Here is a 10922-nt window from a genome sequence, read left to right as displayed (position 1 = left end):
CTAAGTTTCATCTTCCTCCTAGTTTAGATTCTGTCCTGAGTAAATAAATGCTCAGGTCTTGGGTCTCTCTGCAGGCACACTCTTTTCTCCAGATTTCTCCGTGGCCATCTGCCCAAGACAGTTCTCCGATGGCTAAGGTAAGCGGTTGACTTTCTGTTTGTCTAGCCCTTTTCTTATTGTAAGAGCGGGAGGGACAGCTTGCCAGCCCTCTGCATCTCTGAGCCAAAACCTGAAGTCTGAGTTTTTAAATAAGAAAATTGTAGCTCTTGTTTCCAGGATGTCTTTTCTTTTACTGTATTTGGATCTCTTTAAATGCCCTCCCTGTGCTTTCCTCTGGGGGGGTTGTTTTGGTCCGTCTATCTCCTTGCACATTTTTTATTGTGTTGTTCTGACTAGCTGCTTGGTGTTTACATCTCTCTGTACTGTTTTGTCTGCTCGTTGTGGCTGAAGTCACAATGGTTGAGTTCCGTTAAGTGGCGACAGTCTCCCGACAGTAGGCAGTCCGTGCCCCCCGCCAGATCCCCCCCGTGCTACTCTTCCCAGGAACATCCAGGTTCAGCTCCTGGAGGGAGAGACGTGTGCACCGCTCCCGACAGCACTCGCTGGAGGCCTGAGCCCGCCAGCCCAGCTTCCCGAAGGCTGCAGTGGCAGCTCAGCTCAGGAGACCAGGAAGTTTGAAATTGGGATTAGCGTTCCATGGGACATGTTCAAGCTGCTGACTCTGTTCATTTTTGCATACAACAATACTTTGAATATATTAATTCAACTATCCTGTATTTTCATTTTGCGTATCGCTGGTCTAATCCATTAAGCATCACCACTTAATGCTCAGAGAGAAATCTATTGCTTTCACTTCCAAGTTCCTGTGGGAACTTCCTTCAAGTTCTTGAGTACTTACAACGCATTCTTCCTCCAGATAAAATTTCCCCAAGCCCAATATCTTCTTATTTTCCTCTTTCTCAAAATCCTCAGTGGTCTCTTTGGTTATGGGTTTAGGGCAAAATAATCCTAGCTCATTCAGACTTCATTGCAGAGGTCCTATGACCAACTGATCATTTCTCCCTATGGCCCATGAGAAAACTTCCCTGCCAGCCACACCAGCGTGCCTGCTGACCCCATACTTCCTATTCAGCTCTCACTAAACTGCAAGAGGGCAAGAGGATTTGTTGTTGTTGTTGTTGTTGTACTAATGGCAAGATTCAGACATATTTCCATTGATAAAGAAGACTCCAAGGATTCAAAATGACAAATCTTATAAATCTATGATTTGCAGGAAAAGGGTACAATATGACAGCAGCATTAAAATAAGGATATGCGTCACAGCCAAAGGCTGCCCCATAGCAAGGGGAGAGGACTGGAGGGAGCTCACTTGTCTTCTCTCCACAGGGTCATATAGCCCATTCTTTCTCTCTTGCTTAGAAACCACCAACATGTACGTGAAACATACCAGAATCAGAAGCTCAGACTTGGTGTGTGTGACGCATGGCTTCCTCCATCCAGCCTAGGAAACCAGCCACTGCTGCACAGACCATCTCCACAAAGGTAGCCGCCATTTGAAGAGCCACGGTGAGCCCAACCTTTCCCTCAGGAGCTGGCAAACATTCTCCTCCACTTTGCGGTGTTCAAGGATGGGGACTTTGCTCCTTGATCTCAAATTCTCAGTAGCCATCTCAACAAGGGCTCAACAGAGAGCTGCTTTTAACACATTGAAAAGTCAAAATTCTTTTCACTCAGCAATCTCTTTCTTCTATGTTTCCTTGCCCGCCCTTGTTAATTTTCCCACCTGAATCACCTTTTTAATAGCGGTTGGTCTCACAGATGTAGCTAACTTGTCAGGTATGTCTGCCCGGGTTCCTTTGGTTGAAGCGCCCCCTCCTGGCCAGAGAGGGTGAAGCTCAACTAAAGGAGATTCTGAGCTTTATTTTTTTAAAAAGGATTTTATTTATTTACTTGACAGAGAGAGCGCACAAGCAGGGGAAGCAGCACAGGCAGACTCCCTGCTGAGCAAGGAGCCCAATGTGGGACTCGATCCAGGACTCTGGGATCACGACCTGAGCGGAAGGCAGACGCTTAACGCTTAACCGACTGAGCCACCCAGGCGCCCCTCTGAGATTTTACTTTTGCTAATGCTGAATGCAGCAGCCGTGGACCTGAAGTTTGGAGAACCTGCTGTCAGTTTGAAGTTTCCTGCTAATCCATTTTGCTAGATCCTGAGGCTTAGGTTTTGCCATTTTCAGATTCCACTGGACAGTTTATCATCAGTAACTGCTCTCAAAGCATGTGCTACTTCAAACCAAGGGTGACTTGGCAACCATCTGGCTTCAATGATTCATTTCCACCCCCTTTAGCAGAACCACAGTTTTTCTATATAAATAATGTCTTAGCCATATTTTTAGTTAAAAATGAGTCAGGGAGTGACTGGACGTTTAATGCCCTTTCTCATAGCAACTGAACTAAAGGCAGCAATTTGTGTTTGTTGAAGGGCACTCACAGCACCCCACATAACGATGCTTACAAATCTATGGTTATTGCAGAGAAGGACGCAGCATAGCAACAGCATCAAGTAAGGATAACCTCACACCCAAAGGCTACCCCACAGCAAGGCATCATAGAGACACCTGGCATAGGCTCCCATCGTCCTCTTTCTGCAACGCCATGGCAGGACACACTTCTTAGATCAGGAATCACTGATGGGTGCATGGAACACTCGAGAACCAGGGAGCCCAAAAGGATTCTAGAACTATCTTTTACCCTGTTGATCACATAGATACAGTCTTGCTATGTAACTTGCTATGTAACGCAGAGGTCTCTGTGAGGTCTTGCTGAGACCAGATACAAGCAATCTCATTGCTATCAATAAACAATGCTGACACACTGGGATAAGCCATGTCAAAACTCACGTCGGACCTACGGATACAAAGCAAAGTATTAATCAGTACATTTCACACCTTGACCAGGGATCAGTGCCATACAGATACGTCTCTTATTTTAGTAAAAAAGTTCAGGCCAATTCCAGGTCTGCTCAAATTAATCCTCACAGCGCAGCACACTTTCCTTCTTCAGTATTAAATCCCTGTCAAAAAGCACAATGCTCCATGCATTCTAGATGCTCAAAGGAAGCTTGATGGGTGAATCAGTAAATGAATAAACAAAATTTGCAATCCCAGGCTTTGGCTGACTGATTTCCTTTCCCTTTCTGTTCTTTTCCTTTAGCACGCGTTTTCCATATTAAAGACATTTGGACAGTTAACCACTCACTGTTTTTAAGTTAAATGTTTCAGTTCTTTCACCACAGTTAGATCGTAAACTCCGGGAAGGCCGGGATATTTTTTATTGTTCATCCCTACCTCTCCTTTCTAATGATCCCAGTCTTCCAGCTGGGTTCTCTGCTATGGTACCTGTCTCTTATCCATGCTACCTAGTAGATATGCACAAAGTACGGATTCTCTACCACATGACATGCCAAAGTGTGGTCATCGGCAAACATGCATTTAATATTTCCTGGATCCACAATATATTCCTGGTGAGTGTTTACTACTAAAAGTAAATTAATCTCAGTCTATCTATATGTTTGGATTATACATAGCTCTAGGAATAATAGATACATGCTTAGGTCTCTATAAAATATCACTGAGTCCTTACAAAATCCACAGGAGATATATATGATTATACTTATTTTAGAGATAAAAGAAACACACAGAAATTAAATAACTTATTTGAGGTCACACAGATGTTACATGTTTGAGCAAGGATTTGAAATAGGGTGTGTTTAAGATAAAATTTTGTCTCATTCACATCACTACCATAGTGTCCCAAGATATTTCAGAATGCAGGGTGGGTCACATGCTTCAGCCATAAAAGGGAGGGATTCTTCTTTTCTTTGATTTTCTTGTGAAAGCTTAGACAGTTCCCTCATGTCGCTTCCTGGTCAATCCATTCCTCATTTTACTCAGCCTTGACCTAAAATTTTATAATGCAGGGTAGGTATATTCTAATTAGAAGATTGTTGTTAATTATATTTTCCTTGGCATTACTTCTGTTTTGACTATTTAATTTGTTAGGAACTCTAAAATCTGTATAAAAGTCTTCCACAATATTACTCAGCCATCAGAAAGAATGAAATCTTGCTATTTGCAACTACGTGGATGGAACTAGAGGGTATTATGCTAAGCGAAATAAGTCAGACGGAGAAAGACAAATACCATATGATTTCACTCATGTGTGGAATTTAAGAAACAAAACAGATGAACATAGGGGAAGGGAAGGAAACATAAAATAAGATGAAAACAGCGAAGGAGGCAAAACATAAGAGAAGCTGAACTCTAGGAAACAAACTGAGGGTTGCTGGAGGGGAAGTAGGAGGGGAATGGGGTAACTGGGTGATGGGCATTAAGGAAGGCATGTGATATAATGAGCACTGGGTGTTATATGCAAGTGATGAATGACTACCCCTGAAACTAATAAAACAGTATATGTTACCTAAATTGAATTTAAGTAAAAAATTAAAAACAAAATTATTTCATCTTACTGATGATGCATAATAATGTCTCAAATAGGTAGTATGTCTCTGAAAATATTCATCCTGGAGACATAATTTAATAATCCGTGTTGGTTTAAGACTATTGGATATAACAGAAATATTCACCAAAAGCATTTAATTTTTTCTTTTTCTTTCTTGAAAGTCCATTTGATCCCCATTGATTTGATTAGAATACCCATAAATACGTTGGAAAAAAATAAAAGTCTCCCACAATTATTTTAAATTTGTTAATTTCCCTTATTATTTTCTACAGTACTTTATGCTTTGTGACTTGAGCAGTTAAGGTTCACAGTCATTTTATCTTCTTTGTGACTTACAGATATCATTGTGGCTGTACCCATCTAAATTTGAAAGTAATATTCATTCAGTCAGCACATATTTATGGAGCATTTACTACATACTTGACTACTGTGCTAGATTCTTCGACTAATTTTTTTGTTTGTTTGTTTCAAATTCACTTTTGGCTGATGAGACCTTGACAACTGCTTTCTTGTATGCATTTTCTAGTTTAGATCTTTGAACAATTTTTAAAAACTTTCAAACTCATGAGTCACTTGCATCTTGTTTTTGAGATTATGATTTCTTTAAAATATTTTATTTATTTATTTATTTTTAAAGGGTGAGAGAGAGAGAGAGAGAGAGAGAGATTGAAGAAGGAGAGGGAGAGAGAATCTCAAGCAGACTCCCTGCTGTATGCAGAGCCTCACCTGGGGCTCATTCTGATGACCTTGAGATCATGACCTGAGCTGAAATCAAGAGTTGGATGCTCAACAGACTGAGCTACGCAAGCACCTTGAGATTATAATTTTTTATTGTTTAAGATAATGGATTTCTTTAGTGTTGTTGCCACACAATGTTTACATTAGTTTCAGGTGTACAGCATAGTGATTCCACAAATTTATCCTTTACAAAGTCTTTATTTTTGAAGTCTTTATTTTGTATATAACATACAGCTTTCATAACCCAATCTTAAAGTCTTTTCCTTTTAAATTGATGAGTTTATATTTCCATTATTGTTGTAATACGTGCTTATTGAAGTTTTCTGCAATGTTATTTAAAAAAATTTTTAAAACTGTTTTTGTGTTCTCTTGGTGCTATTTTATTTTCTTTTGTTTGTGCAAGAATGTCACTCTGTCCCTATATTTCCAAAGAACGTTAGATACTAGATTTTTTTTAAAGAGAAAGAGTGTGGAGTGAGGGGTAAGGGGAGAGGGAGGGAGAGAATCCCAAGCAGGCTCCCTACTCAGTGTGGAGGCTGACACGGGGCTCAATCTCATGACCCTGAGGTCATGACCCAAGCCGAAACCAAGAGTCGGACACTTAACCGACTGAGCCACCCAAGCACCCCTAAAAAAAGAGATTTTCAGACATCCAAGGTCTTGGAATATTTTGCAATACCTATTTCTTTAAGAAAATCTAGACAAGTGCATATTACAACAAAATCAAAGCAGAATGAAATGAAGAGCTCATGAACAATGATCGGTAAGACTCAAATGGTGGCTGTTAGTGTTCTAGCGCTCCATCTCCTATTTCATTAATCCTCATGCTAAGTATACGATGTAGATACTATTGTTATCCCAATTTTATATATAGGAAACTGAGGTACAGAGTAGGTAAGCAATTTGTCAGGATCATAAAGATTATATGGGCAGAGCCAGGATATGGACACAGGCAACCAGACTCCTAAGACGATGCACCTAACCATTAGGCTCTACTGTGAAAAAGGGAAGTAGAATGGGGATTGTGCTACGAAAGGGATGCCAGTGGGTAGCAAATAAATTTAAATGCAGAATGAAGCCTAAATGACTATAGATTATGTTTGAAATCCAGAATTTAATAGATTCAACATCAACTAATGTAAAGACAATAAAATGTTGATAATATCCAGGGACAAAAATCCCAGAATGTAAAGACAAAAAACAAACAAACAAAACCCCCCCAAAACAACGGGGGAAGGAGGTTGAAATGGTAGAGGGATGAGGGATTGTTAAAGTAAAATAAATTTATAGTCTTTGATGGGAGGCTTCAACATACTCTGTTTTTAAAGTTGAACTTCATAAATACAGATTTAAGGCTAGTTTAGAATGAGAAAGAAGAAGTAAAAATTGTCTAAATATTATGAAGGACAATAAAATGCATAAAATCTCTAACAAAGTAGATCAACAATACATAATTAAAAAGGACGACAAGATAAAGTACATTACTGACTAATTCAGGAGATACAACATCTAACTGAAGTCTACAAGGGAAGTGGTGCTGATGGTGTGAAGGGGCAGAAGAAAAAATAGACCTTTATATCTGAAGAGCTAAATAAGACAAAATTTTATGTGTTTTACTTTGTATTGGCAGTATAGCCAGAGAGAGGATGGTATAGGGCTCCATTCCAGTTAGTGGTCCAGAATTCTACCTTAAGTTCAAGCAATTGGCAAAGCAAACTCATCTGCCATGCTATGTCCCTATTTGCTACCTAAGATAGTGCAGGATTTTGCCCAGTGTCCTTCTGACAGCTGCCTTCACCTCTTGGTTCTTTAGGCTGTAGATGAGGGGATTCAGTAGGGGCGTGACTGCACTGTACTGCAAGGAGGAGAGCATATCCAGGGAGGAGCCAGATGTGGGCATAAGGTAGCGAATCAACCCTGAGCCAAAGAACAGGGTCACTGCAATGAGGTGGGAGGAGCAGGTGGAGAAGGCCTTGCTTCTGCCTGAGGTGGAGCTGATGCTCAGGATGGTGGACACAATACGGGCATAGGAGAAGAAGATTGGGAGGAAGGTTCCAAGCCCATGCAGTAAGATGGAGCAGATCAAGATGTCGATATTAATGGAAATATCAGAACAGGATAGAGGGAAGAGGGAGGGCAGCTCACAAGTGTAGTGCTGTATGGTTTGGGCCTCACAGAAGTCCAGGTTAAGAGCCAAGAGCAAAATCACGACTGAATTGAAAGAGGCCAGGCACCATGAGATCAAAACCAGCTTCACACAGAACTGGCTGCTCATCACCTGGCCATAGAGCAGTGGGTGGCAGATGGCAGCATAGCGGTCATAGGCCATCACTGAGAGCAGAAAGGCTTCAGTTCCTGCAGTGATAAACACAAAGAACACCTGGGTCAGGCAGCCCTCTACCGAGATGGTTTTCTTCTCAGACAGAAGGTCCTTCAGGAGCTTGGGCACAGTGACAGAAGAGAAGCAGAGGTCTAGGAAGGACAGGTTACTCAGGAAGAAGTACATGGGAGTGTGGAGGCGGGAATCAGTCCTGATCACCAGCAGCATCATTAGATTCCCCGTCACAGTCAGGATGTAAATTCCCAAGAAGAACACAAAGAGCAGAGTCTCAATGTGGGGGTTGTCGGACAGCCCAAGGAGAACAAACTCAGTGATGGTGCTGTGGTTCCTCCAGGCCATTAGCGGAGGGGATTTCCCTGGATAAAATAGAAATAGGATGAGATCTGTCTGCTTCAGGTCATCACCCCTCTTACCATACATCCCTCCCTGCTCTGCCTACACTCTGCTCAGACATCTCAAAGCTGCCCTCACTGTATCTCAGGAAGAGTTTTTATCCTATTTGGTTATCATCAATTCTGCATCACAGTCTTTGCATACTTCAGAAAATCTTCTTTCTCTTTCATAGGGATTTAACTGGAAAAATGAATATCTCTGGTTCACCTACACATTCGTTGCATTTAGATTCTACTGTAGTTCTTTCTAGAGTTTAGAAATCCTAAAAATTCTAGCACATATCTGCAGGGGTCTTCTAAACCTTCTTTCCTCAATTTCTTAATCATAATTTTTTGTTCAAAATTATCAAATGGCTCCTACCAGAGTTGATCTCCATCAGGCATAGTAGGTACTGTTCTTACCTTGCTGATGAAATAATTAAAAAAAATTTTTTTTGCGATCAGAAGAAAAAGTGAATACAATGCAGATTGGATTATAGTCATCTTATAAATTGCAATCATAATGTATAAATTTTAATATGTTTTTATGGAAAAGGGGCCTATGAAGGCAAAAGTGGTAGGGGTCATGAAAGTCATAATTTGTTCCTATTCTTTACTTCATAAACAAGCATTTAACTATAATAAGACTTTATTAAATGCTTTCTTAATGACTATTTCAATTGCTTCAAGGCAGTTCTGTAAGATTGGATAGGGAATTATTAGTCTCAGGGTAAGGAACTTTATCCCCATTTTACCTGTGAGAAGTCTGATATTAAGAGATATTTTGTAATGTCATGTTAACAACAAGTAGAAGAAACAGGAAATAAATTCTGTTATTTTTTCTAATTGCAGCTCCATGTCTAGGCTTAGTCCACAGTGGTGAGGAACACTCTTCTTACTTGAACCTTTAAATTCTTCCTCACCTGCCCTTAAAGTTTCAGCCATTTTTGCTGCTTTTGGTACCAGAAAGTTCTGTTTGTTTCATGTCTCTGCTCTCCCTCTTCTCTGTATGTTCTCCTCTTAATTCCACTGACCCAGGCTCTCAGAGACCTTCCAATATCACCTATAACCCTGCCTTTTTCCTTATTGCCCAAACCGACTGCTCCCTCCTTGAACTCACAGCTCTCTGATCAAATCATTGGGCCACTTGCTCTCAAGTGCCTTATGTCATAGTCTGAATTCTGTGTCTGTCTCCTGCGACACATCAATCTCAGTTTTTCCCTCCCAATTGTGAGCTCTGTGAGAACACGGATCACAATTTGACAATGACAATCACAAATCAGCATTTCTCTGGCTCTGTCTCACCATTAGCTTCTGATTACCTCTCAAACTTCTGTCTGATTATTTTGGGAGGCTCTCTGGGGCATCTCTTGTGTACCTCAGACAAGACCTCGTGACTACCCTCAGCACAGTCTCATCCCTTACACCATGGGCCCCCACAGCACTGGCACCTGTGGGGAGCACTGCTGACGTTGCCGTCCACCACTGCTGCTGGCTTGCACACTCATACAGCATGGAGCACTGCTGCTGAATTTCAAGGATGTTATGTCTATCCAGAGCACACCGTCTCATGAGGCTGCTCATCCTCTCTCCCATGCTCTCATACTGGTAGAATCACCAAGCCCTGTGGCCACCATTGCAAGAAGTGGCTTGTGTTGTTATTGTGGAGGTGTTATTCTTTTATGGCCCCATGAGGGTCAGAGAGAGGAGTCTTATAATTTCCTTTTAAACAAGATTTCTTGCATCCTCTTGCTCTAGGTGTCAGCTGTGTAACCAGCAGGACCAGATGGTGAGCTATTTAGGTTAATGATGATACTAACAATCGTTTTGACCCCTAACATCTCAGACTATGTAGTAAGTCACTGCCCTATGTGAAGTTTCCTTCCCCAGTTGGACGTTTGAGGCTAATTTACCCGGATTCTGTTTTTGTCTGTCAGTCCACCGTCTGATCCCATGATAGGCTTCTATATCACAAAAATATTTAATCTTACTGATCCAGAAAGCCCTGCCTCTGACCCGTCGAGCTTTGCCAGCAATCTATGACCAGGTGCTAACTTACATCATGAAATACTTAAATTCTGATTCCATCAACATATCCATCAGCCCCACCTCAGTTCATCTCAGACCCAAGTCTGGGTTACCTCTGTGCCAGGACATATAGGGCAATGTTCACCGTTACGTGCCTGCAGGACATTAGCTTCGATCCAGTGCTGGTGAAGCATCACTGGCTGGAGAAGTTACTTTTGAGGATCCTGCGTGGATAAAATTGCAGATACCATTGACAGCAAACACTATATCTGAATGTATAGAAGCCAAGCAAAATGGTAAATGGAACCCATTCTTCCAAACTTCGTGTATTTCGAAATATGGATGGATGTGGCTATCCTGAAAATCGCCTCCATTCTTCCACTGTCACTCACAAGGAGCACCTGTCTACAGTGTCCACAGGGGCTTCAAGCTCTCATCTGAAGAACACTGTAGCATCTGCGGAGAATCCTGTTCTATCCTGCCCTACATCCACATTTTCCCTAAATGAAGGCAACAGAGCTACTTCCCTCATTCGATTTTCAAGTTGTCACAAAGAAAGGAATCTCCCTTCCCCTCACCACTCACCATTCTTAAACAATATGACAAATTGATGCCTGAGATTTCTTTCATAACCAGGGATAATTCTTTCCATTTAAATCCTAGATCAATTAAGCATAAAAGTCAAGCACACTTGCCGTCACTCTTCTGAAGAGAAGATACTGGCTTCATTTAATCCTGAGCTATAGTAGACTGAAGCCAGATGTAGAATATGGATTGTGAAGAGGAGAGGACTAAAGGGAAAGACAGGGAGACTGTTTGAGGAGGGATGGGAGCTGTCAAAGGAGAGGATTTCAGCAGTGTCTTAGATGAAAGCCTGTGTCAGCATTTTGCCAACACAGACACTTCATATCCATCAGACACCT

The 10922-nt window shown here is 41.4% G+C and overlaps 1 protein-coding gene across 1 annotated transcript; it reads right to left on the bottom strand.

The window, feature by feature from the left end:
* Positions 1 to 7003: 7003 nt before the first annotated feature.
* On the bottom strand, positions 7004 to 7982 carry LOC103675613 (olfactory receptor 8S1-like). The gene has a single exon (XM_008704732.1). It carries the CDS (start codon positions 7937 to 7939, stop codon positions 7004 to 7006), a length of 936 nt encoding a protein of 311 aa, XP_008702954.1. The 5' UTR covers positions 7940 to 7982.
* Between the last annotated feature and the right edge of the window lie 2940 nt (positions 7983 to 10922).

Source organism: Ursus maritimus, unplaced genomic scaffold, assembly GCF_017311325.1.
Source record: "Ursus maritimus isolate PB19 unplaced genomic scaffold, ASM1731132v1 scaffold_26, whole genome shotgun sequence".
NCBI classification, from domain to species: Eukaryota; Metazoa; Chordata; class Mammalia; order Carnivora; family Ursidae; genus Ursus; species Ursus maritimus.
This window is presented reverse-complemented; position numbering and strand designations above follow the sequence as displayed.

What these genes read in the sequence shown, in the direction of transcription:
- LOC103675613 (XM_008704732.1), bottom strand. Translation starts at nt 7,939, where the DNA reads ATGGCCTGGAGGAACCACAGCACCATCACTGAGTTTGTTCTCCTTGGG.